Below are 17,602 nucleotides of genomic sequence, written 5' to 3' on the forward strand. Positions count from 1 at the left end.
GATATAGTAAAAAGTATGGAAGTGAAAGTTAAAGTGTTAGTTTAACTAACTTTGTGTCCGACTTCGCGATCCCATGGACTGTATGTAGCCCGCCAGGCTCCTCTGTCCATGGAGTTGGTAGTCATTCCCTTCCCCAGGGGATCTTCCCGACCCAGGGATTGAACCTGGGTCTCCTGCACTGCAGGCCTATTCTTTACTTCTGAGTCACCAGGGATTTCATTATTAATAAAATGGGAAACCACTGAAGATTTTAAGCAGGAAAATGACATGACCTGGATTATGTTTTAAAAATAACTCTAGGGTTTCCTTGGTGGTCCAGTGGTTAAGAACCCACCTTGCTGCAATGCAGGGGACACTGGTTTGCTCCCGGGTTTGGGAAGTTCCCACATGCCACAGGCTACTAAGCCCACGTGCAGCAACTACTAAACCCATGTGCAGCAACTACTGAAGCCTGCAAGCCCTAGAGCCCATGCTCCACAAGAGACACCACCGCAGTGAGAAGCCCACACGCCGCATCTAGAGCAGCTCCCACTCTGCAACTAGAGAAAGCCCGTGAGCAGCAACAAAGACCCAGTGCAGCCAAAAATAAATAAATAAAAAACCTCACAAATTATTTTACTACATTGAGAATGGGTCAGTTTGGGCGAGAAGTGAAAGGGGCAGGCCGGTTAGGGTGATACTCTTTTTTAAAAGTCCAGATGAGGGATAAGGGTAACTTAGACTAGAGTGTTAGCACCAGAGACAGAGAGAAATAGATGAGTTTGCATTCTATTTACATGACAGAGTTGACAAAGCTTGCTGATGTGCTTACATGACGATGATGAAGAAAAGAATATTAAACTGTTCTTGTCTTAATACTATACTTAATACTATGAAACAAACTGATCAAGAAAGTATAAAATGAACAAAACTACAAAACCAGATTAGATAAACTCTGTTATATATTCAGTGATCCTTGACTTCTAAAAAACTTTATTCCTTCTAAAATACTTACATTTCTTTCAACTTCAATTAATCTGTCTTTAACTTTCAGAAGCTCTCTAGTTGTTTCTTGACTTTCTCGCTCCCACTTGTCTTCACCAGCAGCTGGAGGAGAGCTCTGAACCATTCTTTCCTCATCCTGTCTCTGTTTGAGAGCCTCATAATTCTTTTTCACCTAAAATTTTATTTTAAAATATCTTTTAAAATTGAAGTATAGTTGATTTATAACATTGTTTTCATTTATTTAAAAAGGGAGAAAACATACCACCAAGGTTGTATTTATCATAATTAAACTCCACAATGGTCTGGTGAATGTGAGAGACAGTTTATTTAAAAATATAATAATATATACAATTACCATTATTATCATTATCACAATTTATGCATTGTAAAGTGCAAATGTTTTCCTCTAGAAATATTAATATACCCTGCTTAAGTGTCATGTTGCTATTATTTTGTAATTTCAGATCCTGTTGCTTATGATGAAAATATCACTGAAGAATAGATGAATATAGACTTGTTGCTAAGTACTAACAATTGTTTTTAGAGCTGTTTATAATTGGTTTAGAGATTTCAGAGATCCCCATGTCAAGAACAAAAACTTGACACATATATTAATTTCCTTTAAAAAGAATAACTGAAGCTGAGGAAGTATCTATCTATGTATGGTCTTTTTAAAAGGATTATGTTGCCCAGAATGACCTGTTAATAAATAAATGACTTCTTTATACAGATATTGACCCACATAAAATTACTATTATTCATTTTATAAAGAGTGAATAATCCAAGGATATATCTTATTCAGGGTTCTCTGGTATGATTATAACCAAATCCTACTTTAACAGAGCAAACTCAAAACTAACAAATTGGTCATCATCCAAAATTAATGATTAACTAAATTGCTCTCTTCAATTTAAATTATTGTTATACTGAATTACTAGTTTTTCCTAGGAAATGATTATCATAAATTTCTAACTTAAACCCAAACTTTCTATTAAGACAAGTATATAGATGTTTAAAATAATTCAATGTCTAATGCAACCTCAAGAAAGCTTTATGGCTCAAACTTTGCTACTACTACTGAGTTAGACAATAATTTGAGATTACAGAAAATAAGATGCCCAGATAGAGTGTCACTTAAATCTTGGCAAATGATTGAACATATGTTCTGAGATCCTGATTTTCCACTTTAAAAAAAAATACTTCTGACACCCTAAAATATAGATGGATAACATAATTTCCAGTCTATTTTACATTAATTTCTCACAGGCTCTTTTTTCAAGGCTTGTAAGAGTTACGGACATATGTCATTATAAAGAAGGGGATGTGAGAATAAAATTCAGAACTTCTCATTTTCAGTCCACTGTTCTGTTAAGTTTCAAAAATGGTCCTTTACCTTATATATCATTAATCAGAATCTTTAATTTATGTTCATATTGAAAATGACATTTTCCATCAGGGTTTTTCAGAGGCAGTGTACAGGTGGGTGTTGCCTTCTTATCTAATTTATTAATTTAAATAAATTAAATGCCTTTTAATTGGGATGTACAGACCATTTACATTTAATGTGATGACTGACATGGTTTGGTTTAAAACTGCTATCTTGCTATTTATTTTCCATTTGTCCAACCTGTAGTTTGTTCTCTCTTTTTTCTTTTTCTGCTTTTAGTTGGATTTTTCGATTCTATGTAATCTCCTTTGCTGGCATTTTAGTTATACTTCTTTGTCATACTATTTTAATGTTTACTTTATACTTATTACTCATATTTAGCTTTCATAGTCTATGTTAACTATGAAACAACTAGAACAGTATAATTAATCAATCATATATTAAAAACTAGAACAGTGCAATTTCAGTTGAATGCATGTTTATGGCAGAAAACTAGTCCAATAATAATAATTTGGAAATCTTCCACTTCCAAATGGCTGAAAGTGGAAGACAGTCTCTAACTTTTAGACTTGAAACACATCATATACCAATCCATACTCAAACCCATTTATTTTCTGGCTTAGTAGCTTCATGAAATTGACTTTATTTGCAATATAGTGATACTGCATAAAGGGCAAAAATTCAGAAAAAGAAAGATGATTAATGAAATGTGGTAACAAGTTTTACTTTATATTTTTTTTAGACAACACTTATGCTGACTAAACAAAGTTCTAAAATTCCTTCTGTAAAAAAAATGTTCTGTGTTAATGTCTGAGACAAACACCAGCAATGATGCGCAAATGAGGAACCAATCCTTTTCCTCTCCTGTATGAGAAATTAACCTTTGAGTAACTTTCTCTGGAAACCTGATAAAACTACAATGTTCCATGCTACCAGTCAAGAAAAATGACTTCTGATGGGTAAATTGTATTTGTACAAGAACTATAAATACCTAATAAGAAGCTACATCTTTGGACTTCTCTGAGTGTAGGAACTCTTAAATCTTAAGACTGTGAAGATCTTAAATCCATGCATTTGGAGATGCTGCAAGGGATGATGACTGGTATTAAGCATGACGTCCCAAAGCCAGAGCAGCTTTCACACTTACCCAATGTGAATCTTGTCTTCTTGCGTCTGAACTATTATCTAGTGAGAAGATGACTCTCAGACAAATATGTGAAGAGGGACACCAGATTGTGCCCTACTATTAGCTTATACTTCTTATAGTGCTCTGAACTGAATGGTTCTAAATGTGGCCTATAATAAGCTTGTCAGCCTGAATGTTTGGTTGACTGTAAAACCACTCCAGGTACGACTACAGAGCTAATAAAAGGGAGTAAAAGGCAGAACATGATTCTACCAATCTGCCAAATACTAACCCTATAGAATGGGCAAGTCCCTTCAATTTCAATTCATTCACATAGGGAAAACAGACAGTAGCCCCTACCTCACATATTTCACTGAATAATTCCAAATAACACAATTAAAAAATTTAGAAAAGACCTCAAATTTTTTAGATCAAGGGCTCTCTTATACCACACATACTGCTTGCCTCTACTTGCTATCCTCACACCCATACTTTTTTTTTAATCAAACTTTTACCTGGAATCTCAATAGGAAAAGAGTGACAGTGAAGTGTCAAAATCACATTGAGAGCTTTTCCCAATGAAGTAAGTCTGCCTCTTCCCCATTCCACTCTCACAATTCCAATATGTGTCGTCATACATATTGAGGGACATTCATACATAAAATAAGATTGAATAAATTATAGCATATAGACAAAATAGTTTGTTATAAACTACATAATACAGAAAATTTTAGAAATTTAAGAAAAAGAAATGGACAAAACAGTAATAAAATTTTATGTTTCATTTTCTACTTTATACTTTTCTGTCCAAATATCTGACAGCGAATTCCCTGGTGGTCCAGTGGTTAGGACTCGGTGCTTTCACTGCTGGGTCCCAGGTTTAATCCCTGGTCAGTGAACTAAGATCCCACAAGCTGAGCAGTGCAAAAAAGAGAAAAAGTTGACAATCAAAATTCTTTCCAAGAAAATCACTTACTGTTTTTAGTTCTTGGCGCAACTGCTGGTTGTAATTTGTGGACTCTTCTAGTCGAGCTTCTAAAGCAGCAATTTTTTCTTCTTTTATTTCAAGAGACTTCTTTAGAGTGGATTCTAATTTTGATTCCAGAAGTTTGTATCTATTATCCAAGTATAAAAAGAGTTCATTACTGGAGGTCAGAAAATTATTTTTAAAGATAATTTATGATTAGATACTGATACATAAATAAGCCTTATAAAATAATCTTTTTTAAAAAAAGAAGCAAATTAAATTATTTTGTTCTTCCTGCCTACTCTCCCTTTTTAACTATTCCTGGTAATGAGAAAAAAACAAAAAAGCCCTGAGTATACAGCTCCAGATTACAGTCTAGGTTGTCAAAAGCAAAAATTAATGCTACAAAAAGGCATCTGGAGGATCTTAGTCTCAAAATATTTCTTTTAGTTTCATAAGAATAGAATCTACAGGAAGAGTAAGTGGATGGATTAAGCACATTATTAAGCATTTGTCTATGATATTAATATATAATATATTTACACAAGTACATATGAATAGTTAAGACTTAAAGCACTCTGAAGACTACCTTTAGGGCATGGAGAACTTGCAGAATATTAAAAATAAAGAGGGGGGACAACATAGTAAAGAGTCAAGATACTGGTAATAGAACAGAAAGGGGCAGATAGGTTTGAGTGTTAATATTTTAGTTATCTTTCTGATGGGTTCATGAATATTTATATTAAGATTTTTTTCTTTATAAAAAGGATGTCCATGAACATACTCCGAGAGGGAACCACAAACTAGGAATTACAGATTAATCTATTTCTTACACCTGAGAACCTCAATGACTAAACCAAATAGAAACCTGAAGTACATATATGAGAAATTCTATCATATTCTGCCTCTTATTGTAATTAATTTGTGCGCATATATTTTCTGCTCAATTAGATTTTAAGTTCATTGACAACAGAGAAAAAAAATCTCACTTTGATATTGGCTTGAGTCAACAAACAATTTTAAAGCATGTAATGTGTATGACTCTGGATGTATTAAATTTGTGATGCCTGAGTTCTGACTGTCCAGGTAGAGATGTTCAGTAAGCAGGGAATAATATGCATGTAAGCTGAGATGATGGATAGAATGCTCATGGAATGGATAAGAGGCCTAAGAACCTAACTCTAGGAAACTATATTGAGAGAGAAGGCACAGGACAACAAACTGTTACAAAGGGAAAGACAAAAGTGATCAAAGGGCACTGTTTTCAACTCTACCACTAAATTCACTTTGCTACATTTATACATTCAAGTCCACAATTAGACTATATATTCCACAATGGTAAGAATAAATTCTTGCCAATAAATACAATCTACATTAATTTTTTCCCACATACATTTATTTATTATAAAATATAAATACTTACTAGAACAGTAATGATGGATAGGCAACAAAATACAAATTATATAATTACAAAAATTCTAATGAAATAAAATCTAGTGTATAACAATATTCTTAACAATACACACTTCTATTCCAGCTGGAATCATGTGGCCAACTGGACGCTAAACAGTAGACTACTTGAAAATCTAATTAACTGATAGACTGTATTTACCATGGGAGAATAGAAATTCTCTTCAAGCCTGTACTGAATATTTTCAAATTAAAGTGTATATAAGTTAATTTTTTATTGTTTGTTAAGCCCTAGTTTTCTACATTATTTTTCTGCCTTAATTGCTCCACAGTCTCAAAATTAATGCTTGAGCAAAATAAATGACTTCCACAGTTCTTCAGATAGACTTAATACTCACCGGTCATCAGTACTTTGCTCATCATGTAAGAGTCGCTCTTTATTTAACCCTATCTTCTCAAGCTCATGAGTTAATTTTTCAAGATCATTGTTCATTTGTTGAGTCTTCAATTTTTCACTCACCAAATCCTTATTTTAAAAGTAATGCAAAACTCACATAAGTGTTGTGAACATAAACATCCAAGAAATTCAGCCAAGATTTCATCCAGGAATACACAAAATTTAAACCAGGAAAGACAGAAAGGCTGTTGCTGAACTTTTTATCAATAAAAAATAGTCAAGCAAAAAAATTATAACCCAGTAATGTTTTCCTTCTTCTATTTTGCTAATACTTTTTAACTTTTTAATGTTAAAAACTAAAAGGAGAAACTCGTACTTGTGATTACACATCTTAGGTTTGAAAAGTGTGGGGGAAACAACACATATCCATTAACTTTTCATACTAAACTAGAACTTTAGTGCATATTTCTTTCATGAATATACGTTGGATACAACACCCTTCTCCCATCCCAAGCACACCTCTCCCAGTGGAAAAGGCCTAAGACATTGATCTGAATAACTAGGGGGAATTCTTAGAGATGCGGGGACCAGGAACCTATTGTTCATGTGTGTAGGATTGTAGAACAGAAAGGAAAAAGAAAAAGGATAATAATGATCCCTTTTCAATGTCTCTTTAGCAGAAAGGCAGATTTCCCAGTGCAAGCATCTGCCAGAATGCTAAGTTTTTTAAATTGAACTTAAAAGGTTATCATATATAGTAGAGCATAGGGATAGCAAATAAACACTATTTGCTCTCTTCTGAGCTACACCAACCATTTATTGCCAATCTACTCCTATAAATTTTAGAATTCTTCATGATACACAGATCCAACCAACTACCAATTGTTCAGTGCTGACCTGATTTGCATTCTCTTGCTTATATTCTCTCAGTCAAAATCCAAGGGACTTTGAAATCTGAAAGATCTAGATTTGAATCCAGAAATCCAAATCTACCATTTTGTTCTTAAATAAGTTACTTAATGTCTCTGAACCTCAGTTTTCTAATCTAATGGAGATAACAGAAATAAAGGATTGGTCGTAAAAATTATCCAGTATTTGGCACATAGCTAATATTCAATAACCAGCAATTATCACATTCAGTAAGTTTTGATCATATATTTTAATATTACTTTGAAACAAACATGTAAAATTATAAGAAATAAGTCAGATATTACATGGATAACTTATTACTATAATTTCTTAAAAAATACAATTTGCATTCACTTCTTAGTTTAACAGAAGTGGGAAACTTAGAAGCTTTTTAATTCTAAATTTCTACTTTGAACCATAAATAGATTATACAAATTACCATAATAAAGCTTAAAGAAGTTCTAAATTTAAAAAATTTAAAAATTTGTGTGAAATTTAATTAACTATACTTACCTCTCGTAATGTAACCAAAGTTTTTATATCAATAGTTGCTCTTTTCACAAGCTCTTTATTTTCTTTCTCTAATTCTTTCAGACGAATGCAGGATTCTTTATAAATACCAATCTCTTTGAAAAGGGTTTTGTTTTCTTTTTCCAAATTTCCAATTTTCACATTATTTTCTTCTAATGTGGTATCTTTTATTTCTGCTTGTTGCCGGAGTCTCTTATTTTCCTTCTCCAGTTGTTTTTTATCCTTTTCCAGTTGAGAAGTCTCTTGCTCTAATGATTTATTTTCTTTTTCCAGCTGTTCTAGTCTTTTGCTAGATATTTTTAACTCTTCTAGGTTTTTCTGCAATGTTTGATTTTCCATCTCTAAGTCCTGTAGCTCACTTTCCAATTGTTGGATTTTTTTATTGCTGTTTTCAAGAGCTTTCTGTAGCCTTTGATTTTCTGTATCTAAACCCTGATAACTAACTTCTAAGCGTTCTGTTTTCTTGAAAGATGCTTTCATGAGCTCTAAACCTTTCTTAAGTTGTTCTTTTTCACTTTCCAGTTCTTTATTCTCTAGTTGTAGCTGAGCCATCTTCATGCTTGCACACTTCAAAGATTCCACACTCCTTCGAAGTTCTAAGTTTTCCTCATCAAGCTGGGAATTCTCTTTTTCCAGGGATTCTAACTGAAAAGTGAGGTTTTTAAAGCTATCCAGTGTTTTTTTAAACTTCCTATTTTCTCTTTCTAGCTCTGAATTTTCTTGTTCTAAGGCCTCAATTTTTTCACAAGTAATTTTTAAATTGGTTATCTTTTTCTGTAACAGTTCATTTTCTTTTTCAAGATGATGCAACTCATTTTCAAGTTCTTCTGCTCTTTCTCCTTTTTCTTTATAATGTTCCAATTCTTTTCTGATTTGCCTTTTTTCAAATTCAGTCTTGCTTAGCTTGCTACTTGTTTCTTTGATAGATTCATGGAGAATTTTGTTTTCTTTTTCAATGTCTTTCACCCTTGCTTCAGCACTTATCTGGGAGCGCTGCCTTAAGGAGGACACAGTTTGATTCAGATGTTCATTTTCCTGTTCTAATATTTTAATCTAATTTAGTAAAAAAAAAAAAAAAGAAGAAAATTTAAAACTTAATGGAACATGAACTAAATATTTTAAAATTACATAGTTTTCCTCCTCCAAAAACTAGCAGGGAAATCAGATCATAAAAAGGTGCTAAAATTGTCTATTTTAATTTCAATTCTGACAAATATTTACTGAGAGATGACCACGTACATGTACTGCCAGGTCTTTAAATTTCATATCTTTAGGGAGTCCGAAATGTATAGAAATGGTTAACAGAGATGAATATTAACCAAAATGATCTTCAGATTATATAGTGGTGATATGTTTCAAATTCAAATATGAGTCTAGATGAAATGTATACACATATCTCCTTGAAGATACATGTTTTTACATTCATTCAAAAAATTTCACAATGCATATATACAGGAAGACCTCAGTAAATACAGTATTTGCTCTATTATATGTGTAGATGTGTGTGTATATATATGTATGTGTGTGTATTTGTGTGTATTCATTTCCTAAAAGAATTCTGATTTGGAAACATCAAAATAACAATATCCCTGGTACATTTAAAAACTAAAACATCCAATTTATAGTATGGTCTATTATAATGGTAAAGGTTCTTAAAATTCAGTGTGTTAAACAATCAATTCCGAGAAACTTGTAAAAATAGAGATTCATGCTTAGCTCTAGAATTTTTGTTCCATAGCTCTATGGAAATGCGTATTTTTACAGGTGACCTAAGGACTAACCCTGGGGTTCAGATGGTAGAGAGTCTCCCCTGCAATGCAGGAGACATGGTTCAATCCCTGGGTCGGGAAGATCCCCTGGAGAAGTAGATGGCAGCCCACTCCGGTATTCTTGCCTGGAAAATCCCATGGACAGAGGAACCTGGCAGGCTACAGTCTACAGGGTCACAAAGAGTTGGACATGACTGAGCAACTAACACTTTCACTTTGAGGGCTATAGCTCGATAATATTTAGAAGTAAATAATTTTACTTCTAAAAATTAGAAATTTTAAAACAGCCAGTTATTTAATCTATTTGATTCTCAGTTTCTTCAAGCATAACATGTGAATGACCAATAAAACTTGAGAGCAAGTATGAAAATATACAGAACAGTTGCTGCCACCACTTCAGTGGGATCAGAGTAGAGCTGCACTTCATCCCAATTTCATTCGGGGCCTTTAATATCTGCAGTCTCATTCCACTGACACTTGAAAACCAATTCATGCACAGGTACCATGAAATTTTATATCAGATTAATTATTAAGCACACTGACAATTTAAAAAATTCTAAGTTTTCTCTTCAACTTTTCAACAATGCATGGGATAGAAAATGAGGTAAAACTATAGTCACTTTAAAATCTAAAAATTTCTAAAATATTTCATTTAATGTTATTATGAAGATTTTACTTGCACAAACTTTAAAATAACTTTTGTTAATAAGTTTTAAGATATGTTGCTTAATAAAAAAATTTATGAACCTGTCTCTCTGAATTTTCTCGAAGTGTTTCAATCGTTTTTTCAAGCTGAGCTTTTTCCTTCATTAGATCCTTGCTTAAATTCTGACAATTCTGAAGACTTTGCTTTTCTTGAATAATCTCATTTTCAAGGATTTCAACCTGGTGAAAATGAAATCACAAAAAAATATATCATTAGTATTTCAAAATAGTGGAAGCATGTAAAAACAAAAGCTAATCACTGAATAAAGGGTAGAAAACAATTTTAATACTCAAATAGTGAAATTTAAGAATTTCATAGAAAAATTCAAGTAGTATTTCAAGATAATTTTAGCAGCTATCTAAAATATACAGACATGATTATCTTTCTTGTCCTCTGCATCTCTGAAGGCAAATTTCCACTTCTAAACACAAACACAAATACAACTGCATACATACACACATGCCACATGAAGAATACACAAAACATACTGAAAAAACTCCCTTGGATTTGTAAAACGCAAATTTAATTAGTCAAGGAATTTAGTGCACAAGAAGGAAAAGATGAGAAAATGAGACGAGAAGGAACTTGGGTTAAAAAGGGAAAAAAAGGAGACTACTAGAGAAAAAAAGATTTGAGCAAAACTCTAGCAAAGTATGAGGTTAACAAGTATGAAAAAGCAAATTCAACTTCAAAATATGCCATACTAGTGATTTCCCCATTATTATATAACATATTCAAACCAGGTAACCAAAAAAAAAAAAAAGAAAGAAAGATTAAGGCATATAAAACATTCCACTTCACGTTTAAATATTACCTAAATCCTTGTAACAACAGTAAGAAACTCTAAGAAGTAATATTAATATCTCAAAAGCATAAAGTCACAAATCTTATTCAATAATTCACATTAAGTTTACACAATCAGGAACCTGTAAGCTATTAATAACTAATCTGGTTCTCACATTACATACTGAAACATATGGACAGTATTTATTTAATTAAACTCATTTCCTGTATTAATGGAACTCAAATGAAACATTCAGTTTACAAAAGATATACAAAGAATTAATCAAAAACTGCTGGAATCACTAATTTACTAATTAGACTTTAAAGTTAATTTCAAAATCAAAATTCCAGATTTATAGTGGCGGCAAAAATAAAACCACTCCAAGTTCTAAATGGCCACTTCTATTTTAACACTATATTCATTGTGAAATGCTTATTTGGTTAATGAATTAAAGATGATGCAAAGAATGTTTTAAAAGACAAAAAATATTTCAAGGAAATCAAAATGTCTATCTGCATTATCTAAGGCAGTGGTTCTCATGGCATGGTTCCACAATAGCAGGATGAGTCTCACCTAGGAACTTCTTGGAAATGAGAATTCTTATCCACCATAGCCCTACCACATTAGAAACTCTGGGCATGAGGCTCAGCAATCCGTATCTTAACAAGTGCTGAAGGTTACTGTGATGAATACCTTCCTATTCAAAGCTATTGGTCTAAAAACTAGGCAGATTTTCATAACCAAATCTAGAAACCGAGAATCCAAAGGAAAAACTAGACATGGCTGACACATGTAGAAGAATATTTATTACAGCATATTTTTCAGCAACCAAGAACTGGAAACAAAAGTGAAAGCACATTTTGAAGGGTATACATGATGGAGGGTATTCAAGATAAAAATATCATGTACGTCTTTATAATACGACTCCAGTACTTTGGCCACCTCATGTGAAGAGCTGACTCATTGGAAAAGACTCTGATGCTGGGAGGGATTGGGGGCAGGAGGAGAAGGGGACGACAGAGGATGAGATGGCTGGATGGCATCACTAACTTGATGGACGTGAGTCTGAGTGAACTCCGGGAGATGGTGATGGACAGGGAGGCCTGGTGTGCTGCAATTCATGGGGTTGCAAAGAATCAGACATGACTGAGCGACTGAACTGAACTGATACTGTGTGTATGTGTTTGTGTAGGTAGAAAGATATGCACAAATAAATTACTTGGTCTAACTGTCCCACAACAGGAAAATAAGAGTATCTCAGAGATATTGCAAGTTTGGATCCAGACCACTGCAATAAAGTAAGTATCGCAATTAAATGAGTCAAATGAATATTCTAAAATCTATGTTTATCCCACACTGTAGTCTATTAAGTGTGCCATACCATTATGTCTAAAAAAACAATGTACATACCTTCATTAAAAATTCACTGCTAAAAAAAAGTTAACCATCACCTGAGCCTTCAGCAAGTTTTAATCTTGTTGGGGGAGTGTCTTGCCTAGATGCTGATGGCTGCTGACTGATCAGGGTAGTGGTTGCTGAAGGCTGGGATGGCTATGTAATTTCTTAAAATAAAACAATAAAGTCTGCTCTGTCAGCTGACTCTTTCTTTCATGAACAATTTCTCTGTAGCATGCAAGGCTACAAAAACTTTTTTTTTCAAAATTGGAGTCACTTCTCTTAAACACAGCCACTGTTTTATCAGCTTTATGTAATATTCTAAGTCCTCTGTTGATATTTCAACCATCTCCACAACATCTTTAACAGTAGACTCTGTCTCAAGAAACTTTCTTTACTCATGCACAAGAAGTAACTCCTAATCCATTTATAGCTGTATCATGAGATTGCAACAAATCAATCATATCTTCAGGCTCCATTTCTAGTTCTGGTTCTCTTGCTAATTCCTCCACATCTGCAATTACTTCCTCCACTGAAGCCTCTAAGTCATCCATGAGGGGTAGAATCAACTTCTTCCAAACCCCTGTTAACGTTATTTTTAACTCTTCCCATGAATCACGAATGTTCTTAATGGCATCTAGACTGCTAAGTTCTTTTCAGAAGGTTTTCAACTGACTTTGCCCAGATCCATCAGAGGAATCACTTTTGATGGCGGCTACAGCCTTACAAAATAAAGAGTAAGACTTCAAAGTCAACTTACTCTTTAATCTATGGGCCACAGAATGGATATTGTGTTAGTAAGCACGGAACAACATGAATCTCAATCCTAAGTCTCTAACAGAGCTCTTGGGGATCAGGTACACTGTCAATGAGCAGTCATATTTTGAAAGAAATTTTTGTTTGAGCAGTAGACCTCACAAGTGGGCTTAGAATAGTCAATAAGCCATACTGTAAACAGATATGTTGTCATCCAGGCTTTGTTGTTCCATCAAGAGAGTACAGGGAAAGTAAGTACAGAGAACAGATTAAGCAGAATTCTTAAGGGCCCTAGGATTTTTGAAATTGTAAATGACCACTGACTTCAAGTCACCAGCTTCATTAGCCTCTAACAAGAGAGTCAGCCTGTCCTTTAAAGAAGAAAAAATTATTTACTTGGCTATGCCAGGTCTTAGTTGTGGCATGCGGGATCTTTAGCTGTGGCATGCGGGATCTAGTTCCCTGACCAGGAATCAAGCCTAGGCCCCCTGCATTGGGAGTGTGGAGTCTTCCCTGGGACCACCAGGGAAGAAACCTGTCCTTTGAAGCTTTGAACCTAGGCATTAATTAAACTCTTCCAGCTATGAAGTCCTAGATGGAATCTTGTTCCAATAGAAGGTCGTTTGTCTACACTAAAAATCTATAGTTTAGTGTAGTCACCGTAATTGTATCTTCTGGAAAACTAAATACAGCTTCTACATTAGTACATGTTGTACTTTTATGTTACGGAAACCTCTCTCCTTCAACCTCACAAACCAACCTCTAAAAGATTAAAAGTTTTCTTCTGAAGCTTCCTCACCTCTCTCAGCCTTCACAGAATTGAAGAGAGGGCCTAGCTCTGGATTAGGCTTTGGCTTAAAGGAATGCTATGGCTGGCATGTCTTCTATCCAGACCACTAAGACCTTCTCCATATCAGCAATAATGCTCTCTCATTTTCCTATCATTCAAAGTTCACTGAAAGTACTTTTAACTCAAGAACCTCTCTGCATGCACATCTTGGCTGACTGGTGTAGGCAGCCTACCTTTCAGCCTATCTCAGCTTTCAATACTCCTTCCTCACTGTTCTTAATCATTTCTAGCTTGTGATCCGATTGTGAGAGTGAGAGATGTGCAACTACTCCTTTCACTTGAACACATACAGGTCACTCTAGGGTTATTAGTTGCTAATTTCAATACTGTTGTGTCTCAGGGAATAGGGAGGTACAAGGAGAGGGAGAGAGATGGGGAAATCACCAGTCAGTGGAGAAGCTGGAACACCACATCACTTCATTAAGTTCACTGTCTTATATGGGTGCAGTCTATGCCACCCAAACACAATTAAAATACTAACATCAAAGATCACTGATAGAGATCACCATGCTATGCTATGCTATGCTAAGTCACTTCAGTCGTGTCTGACTCTGTGTGACCCCATAGACGGCAGCCACCAGGGTCCCCTGTCCCTGGGATTCTCCAGGCAAAAACACTGGAGTGGGTTGCCATTTCCTTCTCCAATGCATGAAAGTGAAAAGTGAAAGCGAAGTCGCTCAGTCATGTCTGACTCTTAGCGACCCCATGGACTGCAGCCTACCAGGTTCCTCCATCCATGGGATTTCTGACAGAGATCACCATAACAAATACAATAACAATGAAAGAGTTTGAAATATTGTGAGAATCACCAAAATGTGACACAGAGACATGAAGTAATAGCAAACGCTATTAGAAAAATAGTGCTGAGAGACTTGTTTGAAGCAGGGTTGCCTCAAACTTTCAAGTTGTAAAAAACAACAGCAGCAATTACCTGTGAGTGCGATAAAAGTATTATGCAAGAAAATAAGGTATGCTTGTTATTTCTTTTCAAAGTCTACTTAAATTCAGGTTTCATAATCCCTAAACTGTGGCCTCTAAATACCACTGTTGACTAAAAGAAAGAAGGGCTTTTTAGAGAAATGGCTGTGTCCAGGTCTGAAGCAGGAATGTTTCAAAAGAACCTAGAACACGCTGTCACAGCAGAAAGCAAGGAAGCTCTCCACGAGTGCTTAGGTCATGTCATAAGGGTTCAGGTAGCGGCTTAAAAAGAGTTGGGAGGGTAAGAAAAATACAATGTATTAAAATACATCAAATATTTTTAAATTTGTGAGTTTATTATGACACCACAACAAACTCAATAATTATCTCAGGAGGATATGAGAGAACCAATTAATTACTAGGAAACTGGTAAATTAAGGACAAGAATCAAACATTCATCCCACTTAACCCACCCTAAGAGTTGTTCCTCCAAGTAACTAACAGTGGTTTATTTTTAACCCAGTATTTTTTTTAAAAAAAGTTTTCCTTACAGAAACACTCTAGCTACCAAATAAAGAACGGATGATATAATATCAGGATTTTGTACCCTCTGATTAATTAAGGGATCTAAACCAATGATTTTCTATGACTACAAACATCACTTTCTTCAACAGAAAAACTACTAGGAAACAAGAGTAAATCTATAGACTAAAACAGACTTAAGGGACACATCAACAGATTGAACATACCAATCTTATTTGGATTTATATTTTAAAAATATTTGAATATAATTATATTCAAAAAATATTAAAAAATTTTTTTAAATTTTATTTTAACTTTACAATATTGTATTGGTTTTGCCATATACCAAAATGAATCCGCCACAGGTATACATACATGTGTTCCCCATCCTGAACCCTCCTCCCTCCCCATACCATCCCTCTGGGTCGTCCCAGTGCACCAGCCCCAAGCATCTGCTGATCAAAAGCTATAATTTTTTAAGTGTGATATCATCACTGTTCTTTTTTAAAATTCCTTTTTAGAAATTTATACAGAGATATTTATTGGTAAAACACTACCATGTCTAGGACTCACTTCAAAATTATCTGGTGGTTGCACGGAAAGTATCAAGGGTAGAAGTAAGATTAGTTGTGAGATAATAACTGTTGAGTCTAAGAATGCATTCACTTCATATTTATATAAGTTTGAAATCTATATAATCAGTTAAAATAATATTGAGGGTACAATAAAAGTTGTAAAATAAATGTTCTATCTAAACACTATTTATTTATACTTTTACATATATCTTTTTTACATTATATTGAAAATTAATTTTTATACCTTCTTACTTAGTCTTTGATTTTCTTTTTCAATTTTCAGGATTTTGGAGGTGGTGCCTTCAGCAGAATCCATAGTACTCCGAAGCTCTTCTACAGTTTTTGTCAAACTCTGATTTTCCATCTCCAACTTCAACAATCTACTTGATGTCAATTCATTCACCTCATGGCCCAAGGATTTTTGTGGTGCTGTAATATTGAAAAATATGACACTGGTAAAACTATGCTACTCTTCACTATTTAAAATATTTAGTGTAAATACACTAAATCATCTGATCCTTAACTTTATAAAAAATTAATAAAGTTATACAAGATAGACACAATGAAAAAAGAGAGATAAATACAGGTAAATCTTTAAATTCTAAAGCATTCAGAAGTGGGGGCTTTCCTGGTGGCTCAGTGGTAAAGAACCCGCCTGCAATGCAGGAGACGCAGGAGATGAGGGTTCAATCCCTGGGTCGGGAAGATGCCCTGGAGAAGGAAATGGCAACCCACTCCAGTATTCTTGCCTGGAGAATCCCATGAACAGAGGAGCCTGGTTACAGTCCATAGGGTCGCAAAGAGACACAACTGAAGCAACTTAGCATACACACACATATACGCATCCACAAGTATTCTAGTGGGAAAAAAAGTACAAAATTTAGACTGAAGTGACTAGACTTTTAGTCCTAATTCCATGAGAAAGCAACTTTAACCTCAATGAATCTTAGGTTACTTGGACCAAATATAGTTACTATCCTGTGTATCTAACAGAGTCACTGTGTGACTCAAATAAGTATAAAGCATATTCTATGCCACACCTTCAAAGATTAAAAAAGAAAAACAGTTTGAAGGGGAAAAAAACTCCCAATCTGATTCTGAGAAAGGCGAGACAGTACTATACACAGGTCACTTCAAAAAAGTCTTTCTCTAAATGAAGGATCTAGCTAATTAAGTATAAAGAGCAACATGCAGTCCATTTTGCCAATGGAAATCATCTTTCTAAGCAGCTTTTGGAATTATTTTTTTTAATATAAGAAAACTCAGTTTCAACTTCTGGAAACGTTTTCCAGTAAGCCAAAAATAATTATTTTCTAATAACTGTATGACAGACTCATTAAATATTTTGAAGATATATTAGGATTCACAAAAGAAATATGACACTTAGAGTTTATTTTGAAATCCTAGATTTCAGGAAAGGAAATGAACAGAAATACAGGAGGGCATTTCTAGGTCTGTCTACTTTGTGTATGTTTGAAATCCTCCATCATAAAAACCAAACACACACACACACACACACAAACCATGTATCCCCACAAGTTATATGTTCTTTTTTAAAAATCAGATAGAGTAAAATATCTCCTAGGATTTAAGAAAGCCTCAATTCTTATTTCAAG

General features: G+C 34.2%; 1 protein-coding gene across 3 annotated transcripts in view; it reads right to left on the bottom strand.

Moving 5' to 3' along the window:
- Window positions 1-17,602, bottom strand: part of CCDC88A (coiled-coil domain containing 88A) — a 118,460-nt gene that overhangs the window by 34,879 nt on the left and 65,979 nt on the right. For all 3 annotated transcript variants that reach the window (XM_005212640.5, XM_024998823.2, NM_001206209.1), the window contains exons 13-18: window positions 16,231-16,415; window positions 10,228-10,365; window positions 7,694-8,764; window positions 6,273-6,400; window positions 4,474-4,612; window positions 995-1,156 (exon numbers count right to left, since the gene is read on the bottom strand). In XM_005212640.5, coding sequence (XP_005212697.1) covers window positions 995-1,156; window positions 4,474-4,612; window positions 6,273-6,400; window positions 7,694-8,764; window positions 10,228-10,365; window positions 16,231-16,415 — 1,823 coding nt within the window. The remainder of the gene's footprint in view (window positions 1-994; window positions 1,157-4,473; window positions 4,613-6,272; window positions 6,401-7,693; window positions 8,765-10,227; window positions 10,366-16,230; window positions 16,416-17,602) is intronic.

This window comes from Bos taurus, chromosome 11 (genome assembly GCF_002263795.3).
Source record: "Bos taurus isolate L1 Dominette 01449 registration number 42190680 breed Hereford chromosome 11, ARS-UCD2.0, whole genome shotgun sequence".
NCBI lineage: Eukaryota > Metazoa > Chordata > Mammalia > Artiodactyla > Bovidae > Bos > Bos taurus.